Raw genomic sequence first — 13,539 nt, forward strand, 5'->3', positions numbered from 1 at the left:
CATGGTAAGGGTGCACAGAGCTGGTTTCTGCGACTTCATGCCCCCTGATAGGCGGCTTCCAGAACTGCAATGTTATGACTGTCCACCAGATGTTACAACGTTTAAATACATGGACGAATGCAAATGGGTCTCCCTTAGACCCCCGTTATGAGCAGCCCCGGCTTCTGCTTGGAGATCCTGCCACTGGCTCCTTCACTGTCACAGGTTCTTTGACGCATAAACGGTTCAGGGGCCATTCTTTAGGCCCTACCTTGATCCCTTTAACCATGAGAACTGCACTCCATCTACAGACCAAAACACCACATGGAGATGTATTCTTGGTTTCTCCTCTGTGCTCTAATTCTTCTGTGCTCTAAGTCTTCCTCCTGAGGTCCCCCAAAGCCTGAACGTCTTCTGCAATCACTGCAAAGTATTTATTTTGGGACAAATATTCCTCAGCAGGGGACCATTGCTGGGACACCACATGGAGCTATCCTTGAAATCATTACGGAAACTAAACATTGTGCAACATGCAGGTGTGAAACTCCTCATAGGGTCCCCACAGGTCCCCTACCCTCTGCCCCTATTGAAACAGTTGCACTGGTTGCCGATCGAGTTCTGGGTGAGAGGCAAGGTGTTGGTTATTACCTTTTAAAGCCCTACACGACCTGGGACCAGTATGTCTGAGGGCCCACCTCCTCCTGTATATTCCCCCATGGTTGCTCTTTATCAAGTGGTTTATTGCGGGTGCCGGGACCCTGTAAAGTCCGTCTGTCTTCCACCAGGTCTGGAGCATTTTTGGCGGCAGCTCCTTCCTGGCGGAATGCTCTGCCAGGGGAGATCCGCGCCCTGTGGGATTTATCTCAATTCCACAGGGCCTGAAAAACAGAACTCTTCCGGCAGGCATTCCTCCAGATTTAGGCCACTGGTTTGGTTTGTTGAACACATGAACACATAAAGCTGCCTTATACTGAATCAGACCCTGGGTCCATCAAAGTCAGTATCGTCCACTCAGACTGGCACAGTATCGTCCACTTAGACTGGCAGCGGCTCTCCAGGGTCTCCCTCTGTGTAACTGCTGGCCAACTGGGTGCCTCTGATTCATCGTGCTGAATACTGTAATATTGGAATGTTGGCTTTTAATTTTATATTGTTGTGATATTTATTGCATTGTAAACCGCCGAGCTTTGGAAGGGCAATGAAGAAATCTAACGAATGAATGAATGAATGACTGCAGCATGGCTTCCTAGGGCTTGTTTCAATAGGTCAGGAGTCAGGATGGACAGCAAATAACCTGGCACCCATTTTTCCCATTGTAAGAGTGACCAGCTGGCTGTCTCAATGACCACCTCCTACCCTACGAACTTACCTGTTCACCTAGATAATCTTTGGGGGCCCTGCTCTGTATTTGCCCACCGCCCAATGTGCATTGTGAGGCTGTCCAAGACAGAGGCTACTCGGTGATGTCCCCTAAACATCTGGAACTCACTTTCAAGGAACATTTAATTGGCTCCTTCCTTAATGCGGTTTAAGACAACAGGTCAGAACTGGTGATTTCAGAGTTTTGGGGATGATAATTATCTGTTCCTTTGCTGCTTTGCCTTGTGCTGTTGCTGTGTGATGTGTTATTTGCTTATTTATTGAGCTCGTATCCTGCTCTATATCCTGGTCAAGAGCGGCTAACAGTCTGTTTTGGTAGTTTTTGGTACACAAAGTGCCAGCTCAGCCATTCCTAAATAGTACAAAAGTAATCCTCTGGTTCTGATCTGAAGATCAGACGTGGTTTACAGCGCAAACACCCCCAGGTCAGAACACAGGAAATATGTACAACCAGTTATTAGAAGGGGGAATGCCATTAGAATGCCATTTTGGGCAGCAGCCACGTATTTTGCATTAAATTTGAGGTTGCATCTAGATGGAAGCGTGTGTCAGGTCAGGGGAAGGCACCTCTACTGCTGGAGCCAATCTGCTGGAACCAGCTCTTTGTTTAGCCCTCAGACATCATTCACTTGGTGGCCTTAAGGCACAAACATAAGACATAAGAACATAAGAAAGGCCATGCTGGATCAGACCGAGGTCCATGAAGTCCAGCAGTCTGTTCACACAGTGGCCAACCAGCAGAGCTGACGGCAGAGCTTTCAGTCTATAATAGCGTAATTTGAATCAGGGTTTCAGGGAAAATGCAGAAAGGATTAACCGTTCGAACCCTGCTTAATTTCACTGATCAAAACCATGCTTTAAGCACCTTAAGGGCAGGGCAGGAGTCTATTAAATATCAATACTAGTGAAAACCTACATTAGTGAAACTGAGGGGGGGTGGTCTGAAGAGTTACATATCCCCTCTCCCATTCCTGAACAGCCCCAATCTGAGTGCCAGCTACACATAAAATTTATGTTTTACAGACTGGCAGAGGCCCATGATCTTTGGCACATCCCAGAAGTTTTGGCCATAACCACTGGGTTGAAATTAAATCAAAAGAGTTTCCGTCTAGACATTAGGAAGAATTTTCTAACAGCTAGAGCAGTTCCTCAGTGGAACAGGCTTCCTCGGGAGGTGTTAAACACTCCTTCCCTGGAGGTTGTTCAGCAGAGGCTAGATGGCCATCTGTCAGGAAGGCTGATTCTATGATCTTATGCAGATGATTAGAGGGAGGGCATCTTGGCCATCTTCTGGGCATAGAGTAGGGGTCACTGGGTGTGCGTGTGGGGGAAGTAGTTGTGAATTTCCTGCATTGTGCAAAGGGTTGGACTAGATGACCCTGGTGGTCCCTTCCAACTCTGTGGTTCTATGATTCTATGGTCCTCTGACAAACCCCAATCTCCCACCTCCCCTCTGCAATATAATAATACTAGTCTATCTTGTAGAGATGTTATAAGAAATACTGAGACAATGACTGCTCAAAAGAGCTACATAAATATGACAGTTAAGGTTTGTTTTTATCGCACAGCTACCTTTCTACTACGGTGCTTTCTTTTCCTGATATCATTCGCTGCACCTTCTTTTGTGGTAAAATCAGGGACTTGCCTCCATTAAGTGAGTTAGGCAGGAAAAAGCGAGGGTTTCTCAGGAAGCTGTGGCGCTTGTGGAGTCTCTTGAGGTAAGCGCGGTCTTGGTCTCTTTCCGTTTTGGACATGTCATTCTTCCAGACTAATGTTCGGGAGGAGCTAGACATCTAACAGCAGATGCAACAGGAGGAGAGAAGTGTTTTTAGGTGCAATTTCGCGAGGGACTCAATCACATTATCGGGTGGGTTTCTCAATTCTCAGGTGCTCTAGAAATCTGAACACCAGCAATCATACCCCAGCAAGATATGCTGGTTAGGATGTCGGACTAGGATCTTGGGAGACCCGGGTCCAAATCTCCCTGCACCATGAAGCTTCCTGGCTGGTCCTGGGCCAGTCACTCTCTCTCTCTCTCAGCCTGATCTACACCGCAGGGTAGTTGTTGTAAGGATAAAAAGGGGGAGAGGAAAATAAGCATATTAGAGAAACGGGCCCGGGAAAATGGACTTTCCCATTAAAATGTTAGCAATCTCAATCAAACCAGCTACTTTTCCAGGCTAATGGAATATGAACAAAAGTCTGTTTTTAGACATTCTCTGCTTGATTAGATTCTGGCTTGACTAGATTACTATTTAGGCAGACAGTCTACAGAATTCCTTGTGTGAACAGAAATGACACTCCTCAATAATCTGCTGAATATATGAATAAGTTAACTGAATGTGTGACTATGGCAAAATTAACATCCTTTATACGTAACAGACCAATTTCAAAATTTCAGGAAAAATTGAATGTATTTCTTTAATTATATAGTTGAAAACTAAGAGTAAAATTAAATTAAAACAGAAGAAGATTTAGGCGATACATGTTTTACGATAAATACGTTATCTGATATTTATTGATTTTATTAATCTTCTACCCCACCCTCCCCTACCAAAGCTGGACTCAGGCCGGCTTACACAATAAGATGCAAACAAAGTTAGAATAAAACCCTTTAAAAACATCAATGTAAAAGTCCTAAAAACAAAATAGAAAAAGGGAGGGCAAAAATGTCCAGTGGTGCCCCGCCAAGTGTACCATGCGGCAACAGTCGGGTGAGCAGATGTATATGGCCCCCTAATGGTAGTAAAAAGGGAGAAGAGGGGAGGGGTCAGAATGGGAGTTAGGGAGACTATATTGAGAATACAGAGTAAAAAGGTAAGCTCCACATAAATTGTATTAATATGATTGTTTATGTTTAATGTTTATACGTTTGTGTACTGAAATAAAACTTAAAATTAAAAAAATCTTCTGAATATTCATCATATTTCAAGCATTTGTAGCTTCTCTCTTCCATTATAATTTCTCCCCTCCCCTCCCTTTTCACCGCTTCTGCAAATCAGTTATATTATTATTCAAAAACCATTGATAAAAATTTAATTGATTTTTTTTTTTTAATGAATGTAGGCAGTCAGGCTTCTGCCCCCCCTCCCCCGAGACTCAGGTTTGGGAGCTCATTCACAGGGCGACAGGTTGAATCATTAGGCCTGCTAGCTCACCCACACCCTGGATGGCTTCTTCTGGGACTTCCATGCATGCCCGGATGGTACAATTGCTATGCATGTCGACTGGAGATGGGAGGCAACAATCTGTCTCCTCCAGATCAGTGCCACGTTGCATCTAACACATCTTTATTTATTTATTTGTACAATGAAGAACATGAATACATGAAGCTGCCTTCTACTGAATCAGACCATTGCTTCATCAAGGTCAGTATTGTCTATTCAGACTGGCAGCGGCTCTCCAGGGTCTCAAGCAGAGGACTTCCAGATTACCTACTGCCTGGTCCTTTTAACTGGAGATGCCGAGAATTGAACCTGGGACCTCCTGCATACCAAGCAGATGCTCTGCCACTGAGCCACAGCACCTTGTCTAACATATGAAGCTGCCTTCTACTGACTCAAACCATTGGTCCATCAAGGTCAGTATTATCTACTCATACTGTCCGATCTCAGGCAGAGGTCTTTCACATCACCTACTGCTAACCTGATTCTTTCTGCTGGAGATGCCAGGGGCTGAACCTGGGACCTTCTGCATGCAACGCAGATGCTCTACCACTGAGCCACAGCATCTCCCCCTAACAGCTACTCCCCTTCATCGACTATAGTTCACCAGTTGTCAGTGTATAAATAACTGGGGGGGGGGGGATTGATGCAGAATTCTAGATGCCATTATGAGGAGAAAAGGGAAATGCAACATCTGCAAGCCTAAAGGAAGTGGGAGAGAACCAGGCCACAAAAGGTAGCACGGGAGTGATCTGGAAATGGCACACAGAACCCATGATGAGCCTAAGGAGAATTTAAAAGCAGCGAGACAATGGAAGTGAAAGGTTACCTTACAGGATGGTTTCCTAACTGGATGTGGAATCTCAGAGGCTGAAGACTCCATTGTGATGGAGGATATAGAAACTTCCGGCAGTGTCTCTAGTATTTTCTTTACATGTTTGCTGTCTTTATACATTGCATTTTCGGAAACATGATGTTGAAAACTAAGGATCTCTCCCAAGTAGCCAGGCTCCGACTTCTCTGCAATTCAAAGAAATGCTTCTTGGCACTGGAAACTTGCAGTGACCGGTCTCGGATATGGCAAAATCATTCAGAAATTGTGTACAGACAAAGGACATTCCCAGAGGGTCTCTTGTCTGGGTCCCTGCATGCCCAGCCTTCTCCATGTGACAGGCCAGAGTTGTCCCCAGGAATGGGACGTGCAACCAGGGCTGGCTGCACCTTTCCACGAGGATGCTGTCACGTTTTGTTTGGCCCCGAGGCAGATCTTACATAGTAAGCTAGACAATGTCTAGGAGGCGGACTTTCAGTCTCCTGGCCCCCAAACTGTTTGTAGCTTTAAAGGTAAGAATTAGAACTTTGAATAGGGCCCAGAAACAAACAGGCAGCCAATGCAGACCTTTCAATACTGGGTTGATACCCCGCTTCTCTCTACCTTTAAGGTGTCTCAAACTGGCTTACAATCGCCCTTCCTTCCACCACCACCCCCACAACAGACACCTTGTAAATAGGTGGGGCTGAGACTTCAGAGAGAATTGTGACTAACCCAAGGTCACCCAGCAGGCTTCGTGTGCAGGAGTGGGGAAACAAACCCGGTTCTCCAGATTACAGGCCGCCGTTCTTAACCACTACAACAGGCTGGCTTCCATCTTAGTACAGGATTCCTAAATTATATTCTTGGAAGTCCACGTTTGTCTCTTGAAATGTTACCTTTCGGTGCTCGAGTAATGGGGATCGGGTCCATGATGTAATCTCCAGGGCAGATTAAATCATGCTTTTTAAGAAGTTCATCATCCACACACCACCTGAAGGAAGACTTCACTACAAGATTCAAATTTAAAGAGAAACAGTGCTTAAAGGTAACTGAAATTCTTGCCTTTTCTATGTACAGTAATAAAAAAAGAGAGAAAGATTCAGCATCCTCGCCTTCCTTCCCTCCACGATGATCAAAACAGAACAAATTAGGAGAAATAGGAGAAAATGGGGAGAGGGCTGTGGCTCAGTGGTAGAGCCTCTGCTTGGCATTCAGAAGGTCCCAGGTTCAATCCCCAGCCTCTCCAGTTAGAAAGGACCAGGTAGTAGGTGATGTGAAAGATTCCCGCCTGAGACCCTGGAGAGCCACTGCCAGTCAATAGACAATACTGACTTTGATGGACCAAGGGTCTGCTTCAATATTAGGCAGCTTCACATGATCTGTGTAATTATGTAAATTTTCTCCTTTTGCATAATTTATATTGGTTGTGAATCTCAGCTTTTCTCAGCGCACAATTTGGATTGCCTGAGTGCAGAATTTTAATTCCTCTAGCACAGAGTACAAAGAGGTCTGCATCCCAGATGTAGTTTTAAGCAGGAGGTTCTAAATTTGGCAGCCAGAAACCATTAAAAACCAGAAGATGGCAGCTGGGATTCCCAGGATGCTCCATTTGACACCCAGCGTCAAATTTAAGTGCCCTTGGGGAGGGATGCAGCCAATCTACTGCCCCATTAGTAGGAAAATGATCTTACAAAGTGGGCAGGAGGCAAAGATGTCTAACAGGCTGAGTGGGAATGAGGGCTTGTGGGAACTAGCGATAGTTCTGAAGGCTAGCAGAAGCAGCCGGGGCTGAGCTGAGAACTAAAGCCCCAGTCAGCACTTATTTGTTTATTTTATATTTGCAGTTAGCAGGCTCACCTATATTATATTTAGGCCATTTATATGCCGCTGCCCCAGCAAACCTGCTCAAGGCAGCTCACAAATAAAAACACGATCAAATCACAAAACCGCATAGAAATCATGTAAAAAAAAAAAAAACTACTGGAAAGCTAGCTATTAAAAAAAAGTCTCATGCATATCATAAAACCAGCATAGCTCTGAGAACAGGATGGTGAGAGGCCTCTGACAGAGCTTGACAAGCTACAGCTGTGAAATGGTGTGAGTGGCGTTCCAGTTCCTGTGCGACAGAATCTCGGGCAGCTTTCTTGCACGCTGCATTCACTGCATGCAGTATGCAGCCACACATTCCAGATTTCACATGTGCAAAGGACATGCCCAGCTGGCTAAGCAAATGCTTTATTCACAAGCTGTCCTTCTTGGCTTCTATCGATGCTAACGGCACCCAGGAGTATCACACTCAGACCTTACTGAAGAGCTAGATTTGAGTTCAGTAGCACCTCTATTCCTTGGCTCCATCATCAACCAAAAAGGAGACTGCAACCAAGAAATCAGAAGGAGTTTGAGACTTGGAAGGGCAGCCATGAAGGAGCTAGAAAAGATTCTTAAGTGTAAGGATGTGTCACTGGAAACCAAGATCAAGCTAATTCATGCCATCATATTCCCTACTATTATATATGGGTGTGAAAGCTGGACAATGAAGAAAGCTGATAGGAAGAAAGATTCTTTTGAAATGTGGTGTTGGAGGAGAGTGTTACAGATACCCTGGACCACCAAAAAACCAAATCAGTGGGTTAGAGATCAAATCAAGTCTAAACTGATCCTAGAAGCTAAAATGACTAAACTGAGGCTATCGTACTTTGGTCACATAACGAGAAGACAAGAGTCACTGGAAAAGACAATCATGCTAGGAAAAGTTGAAAGCAGCAGGAAAAGAGGAAGACTCAAGATGGATCGACTCTATAAAAGAAGCCATGGCCCTCAATTTGCAAGAACTGAGCAAGGCAGTTAAAGATGACATTTTGGAGGACATTGCTTCATAGGGTTGCCATGAGTCAGAAGCGATTTGACGGCACTTAACCCCCCCCCCCCCCCACACACACACACACACACAGCACCTTAGAGACTAAAAAGATTTCCAGGGTACAAATTTTCGAGAGCCAACGCTTATATCCCCAAAATCTCTAAGGTGCTACTGGATTCGAATCTAGCTCTTCTACCGCAGACCAACATGGAAACCTTACAGAATTCATTGGTTCTTGTAGGTTATCCGGGTTGTATGACCGTGGTCTTGGTATTTTCTTTCCTGACGTTTCGCCCACAGCTGTGGCAGGCATCTTCAGAGGAGTAACACTGAAGGACAGTGTCTCTCAGTGTCAAGTGTGTAGGAAGAACAATATATAGTCAGAAGGGGGTTGGGTTTGAGCTGAGTCATTGTCCTGCAAAGTATTGAAGGTAATGTGTGCTAATCATTGTCCTGTAAGTATCAAGATAATGTGCTAATGAGGGTGTGGTATGTTAATGTGGAACCATTGTATCCTGAAGTGACCTGTTAACATGTGGAATCCAACATGTGCAATCTAACATCTGTTAACATGTGGAATCCATTTGGAATCCATGAAGTGATCTGTTAACATGTGGAATCCAACATGTGCAATCTAACATCTGTTAACATGTGGAATCCAACATGTGCAATCTAACATCTGTTAACATGTGGAATCCATTTGGATTCCACATGTTAACAGATCACTTCAGGATACAATGGTTCCACATTAACATACCACACCCTCATTAGCACATTATCTTGATACTTACATGACCATGATTAGTACATTACCTTTAATACTTTACAGGACAATGACTCAGCTCAAACCCAACCCCCTTCTGACTATATATTGCCCTTCCTACACACTTGACACTGAGAGACACTGTCCTTCAGTGATACTCCTCAGAAGATGCCTGCCACAGCTGTGGGCGAAACGTCAGGAAAGAAAATACCAAGACCACGGTCATACAACCTGGATAACCTACAAGAACCGATGAACTCTGACCATGAAAGCCTTCGACAATACTTACAGAATTCAACCAGCACTTCCTCTGCAAACCGGAAACGATTTCCCCTTTAGCATGGCATTCATTAGCAAAGGATGGCAGATTTCTATCCCCTCACCTGGCGGCAATCCAATGTCCTGATACTCTTCCGGAACGTCCACCTTGTACCTGTTCAGGACCCTTTCCTCTTCTGCAGTCGCTCGAGCTCTTGCCTGAATTATGTGCCTTTCTATCATTTCCGCTTCCGTCAGGCGGTTCTTATATTCCAAATGGACCTAAAGTGCCAACCAGTCAATACATTTTTGACTTCCCCATTGAATTTAATGGGGCTTCCTTCTAAATGAACTTTAAGGGGGGAGGTAAGAGGAATAACAGGCTTATTACATTACAAGCTGTGTGAAAAGAGCAACTAAGGTAGACACTGGGCCTAGCTACATGTTACACAGCCCTTGAATCGTGTTCAGGTCTGTCACAAAGCTTTCCCATTAGATATGTGATGCCATTTCCCCGCTGGAAATTCAATTCCTTTTGCACTTGCAAGCTCAATTTGGATCAGGGCCATGGCGCCTCTCTTCTGTTCTTGCCCTAAGATGTGCTATGAACAAACAACAGGGATGGTAATCTTAGCCTGTTTGCAAGTTTCCACGGGAGATGCAGCTTGGTCATGTCAGAAACACAGCACTGGACAGAAAATATCTGGTCTGATTCAACAAGGCAATTTCTGATTTCTGACATTTAAAAAATGTTACATCTAGGGTTGCCAACTCCTGGTTGTGAAATTCCTGAAGATTTGGGAGTGGAGTCTGGGGAGTTGCTGTTCGGGAGGGGAGGCAGCTCAGTGGGGTATAATGCCATAAAGTGTAACCTCCAAAGCAGCCATTTTCTCTGGAGGAACTGAGAGCCAGTGTGGTGTAGTGGTTAAGAGTGTCAGATTAATATCCAGGAGACCTGGGTTTAAATCCTGATTCTTGCCATGGAAACTCACTGAGTGACCTTGGGCCAGTCACTTTCTCTCAGCCTAACCTACCTCACAGGGTTGTTGTGAAGATAAAATGGAGGAGAGGAGAACAAAGTAAACTGTTTTGGGTCCCTGTTGCAGAGAAAGGCAGGGTACAAATGAATAAAATAAATCTGTTGTCTGGAGATGAGATGTATCCCTAGGTTGGCAATTCTAGTCACGCCAGAACTATATCTATAAGTGCAACCCTGGATAACGTTACTAGTTTCTATTGAAATCTTTTTCTCTTCCATTGAAATCTTTGCTCAAGATTTTGCTGGGTCAAATTTCTGTACTGAATCAGCTTCGCTGCTCTTTTCCACAGTGCTGAATGGTCACTTTACCTTTTGCAGTTGTTCCACAAACTTCTCATGATCGGCATTGTCTCCTCCACGGGACTTTATCAAGTTTTCTACTGCGTCCTTTCCTATAACCTCTGAAGTATATATGTTCTTAAACATACTAGCCAACAAATGGGAAATGTCCTATGGAGAAAGAAAAGGAACTTGTTAATATTAGGAGCTAATATGAGAAGGTGAAAAACTAAATAGATTTTTATTAATCCTTATTTTAAAATAATTTGGAAAAGTTGCTAAACTTTTCAGCTCATCAATAGGGTTGCCAACCTCCAGGTACTAGCTGGAGATCTCCAGCTATTACAACTGCTCTCCAGCTGATAGACATCACCTGGAGAAAATGGCCACTTTGGCAATTGAACTCTATGGCATTGAAGTTCCTCCCCTCCCCAAACCCCACCCTCCTCAGGCTCCACCCCAAAAATCTCAAGGTATTTCCCAATCTGAAGCTGGCAACCCTACTCATCAAAGTATTAACAAAATCATTACTGAGAGAGGAGAGGACTGAAATAGTTTCACACTGCGTAATGATTCATTGTCTACAATAAATGGTTGATAGTAGAGATGGTGGTGAAATCTGATCAGATTTGATTTTACAATTGAAACAAAATTAGGACTGCTTATTGGGACTTCTGAAGATCAATCCAAGTGTATAGGGTTGCCAGGTCCCTCCTCGCTACAGATACCTGAAGAAGTGAGCTGTGGCTCACGAAAGCTCATACCCTACCAGAAAAGATTTTTGTTAGTCGTTAAGGTGCTACTGGACTCTTGCCCTTTTCTTAAATAAAAGAAAATATTGTAAGAGTGTTCTTGTTTTAAGCATGTTTGTATTTAAAGTAAAAAAAATATCATTAATTGGCTTTGTCTGTGTCTTCTATAAAGTTTCTATCTCCAGTACCTAGCTTAAAGGTTTATGGTACACATGGCCCGGCCCGACCCAGTGACATTGAGATCATAGCCGGCCCTCGTGACAAGTGAGTTCAACACCCATGGTGTAGACTTTTCCCTTTACTGCCATGGGGTTTTGTTTTTGTTTCGTTGATTTATTTATTTGATTTTTCCCCCCATTGAGATTTTGGTACACTTTGACAGAGCAGCTTCAGGGTTTCCCAGCGTGCGCCCAGCACTGTCCTCTTTTCCCACAAGCTCATACCCTACCAGAAAGTATTTTCGTTAGTCTTTAAGGTGCTACCGGACTCTTGCCCTTTTCTACTACTCTTTTCCCACAGACATCTAATCGCAGAGGACGAAGGAACCCCACTTGCATGCCTCAGTCCAGAGTGCAAAAGATCTCTGCGCATGCACATGTTACGTGGGGCGGTCAAGCGCATTTCATGTGCGGAGTCAAAGAAGAATTTACACGAAGTGCCAACCGGGATTGCCAACCTCCAGGTGGGACCTGGAGATTCCAACTGATCTCCAGGCTGCAGGCATCGGCTCCCCTGGAGAACATGACTGCTTTGGAAGGTGGCATGATATCCTCTGGAGGTCCTTCCCCTGCCCCAACCCTGCCCTCCCCAAGCTCGACCCCTAAGTCTCCAGGAATTTTCCAACCCCGAGTTGGCAACCCTAGCTGGAAAACCTTAACGCAAAGGGGACTGGCTGCTTGCAATGCAACTTCTTGCTTGCAATGTAATTTCCTGTCCCCTACACCAGTAACCAAAGCAGGGGTCCTTTTTTTTATATAACATTTTTTTTATTGTTTTTTATAGTACAGTAGTTTCCATCATTCATTAAGATAATTATATCTTAATATTATATATATATATATATATATATATATATATATATATATATATATATATATATATATATATATATATATATATATATATATATATATATATCTTAATATATAAATAATATATATATATAAACATAAATAAATATATATAAACAACATTTCTCTATTTTATATATTTAATTGGTTCATATATTTACGTTGACTTCCCCTCTCTCCTCCTCTATCTTTTTGATAACTTTATTGTCACCTTTGCATTCAATTTCCAATTCAATACAATACTTCGTCTATAAATCGGGATTACAATTCTTAAAATCTAAACCATTCATCTTAATAATATTTCTACCTTAATCGGTGGAACTGGAGCAAAACATAACCTTCAATACTTCCCCATTTAAATTCATGTTGACAATGTATTTTGTCCATGCCTCCCATTCTCCCACAAATTCTGCATTCTCCTTTTGATTTACTAATGCCGTAAGTGTAGCCATTTCTGCTCGTTGCAACGTTTTATTGCCCAAGCAGGGGTCCTGATGGGGAAGCGCTGCGCACGTGTACAGCGTACACGCGTGCCGTCCTTTACCTGGGTCAGCTCCGAGGCGGGCCTGTGCCTGCACATGGGGGGCTCCGGGCTCCGCCGGCTCGCCATGCTCGCGGCTCTCTCCCCGCCGGGCAACAGCTTCCCAGCGAGGAAAATCCCCCCGTTGCTAAGGGCCCGGATCGTTGCTAAGGGCCCGGGCCGTTGCTAAGGGCCCGCGGACGCTCGCTGGAAGCCGGGCCCTTAGCAACGGCAACTTCCGGTTTCCAGAGCGCGGGGGGGGGGAGAGAGTGGGCGGGGCTTCGCTCTCGCTGTGGCTCAGGGCTTGAAACATGGGAGGGTGTCATGATAGCTGTTTGAAAAGTACGAGGGGGCCTTTGGGCATGGACAGAGTGCCTTTCCCGTTTCGCCCCCAGTGCATCTGAGTTGGGGAAGGAATAAATCCTAGCATCTCTTTTTTCTTTCTTTTTTTTGAAAATTTTTATTGGTTTTTATAATATAAATTTTCCAAGTTAACAAACAACAATAAAAGTAATATAAAAAACTAAATCATAAGTAATGTTGTTATAGTTATTTAAGTACTAAATAAAAATAAAAAATAAAGGAAAATTTATTGACTTCCCCCTCCCCTCCGTCCGCCTCTTAATAAAGTATTCTATCCCATCGTGATATGGTCTGATCT

At 44.0% G+C, this 13,539-nt stretch overlaps 1 protein-coding gene across 1 annotated transcript in view; it reads right to left on the reverse strand.

Annotated features, from left to right (window-relative positions):
- DLEC1 (DLEC1 cilia and flagella associated protein) overlaps window positions 1-12,968 on the reverse strand; it is a 53,129-nt gene extending 40,161 nt beyond the window's left edge. Inside the window, exons 1-6 of the mRNA XM_056857135.1 lie at window positions 12,903-12,968; window positions 10,567-10,707; window positions 9,344-9,500; window positions 6,234-6,344; window positions 5,353-5,543; window positions 2,932-3,152 (exon numbers count right to left, since the gene is read on the reverse strand). Of these exons, the coding sequence (XP_056713113.1) occupies window positions 2,932-3,152; window positions 5,353-5,543; window positions 6,234-6,344; window positions 9,344-9,500; window positions 10,567-10,707; window positions 12,903-12,968 (887 nt within the window). The remainder of the gene's footprint in view (window positions 1-2,931; window positions 3,153-5,352; window positions 5,544-6,233; window positions 6,345-9,343; window positions 9,501-10,566; window positions 10,708-12,902) is intronic.
- Window positions 12,969-13,539: the final 571 nt, after the last annotated feature.

Source organism: Euleptes europaea, chromosome 11 (genome assembly GCF_029931775.1).
Source record: "Euleptes europaea isolate rEulEur1 chromosome 11, rEulEur1.hap1, whole genome shotgun sequence".
Taxonomy (NCBI): Eukaryota; Metazoa; Chordata; class Lepidosauria; order Squamata; family Sphaerodactylidae; genus Euleptes; species Euleptes europaea.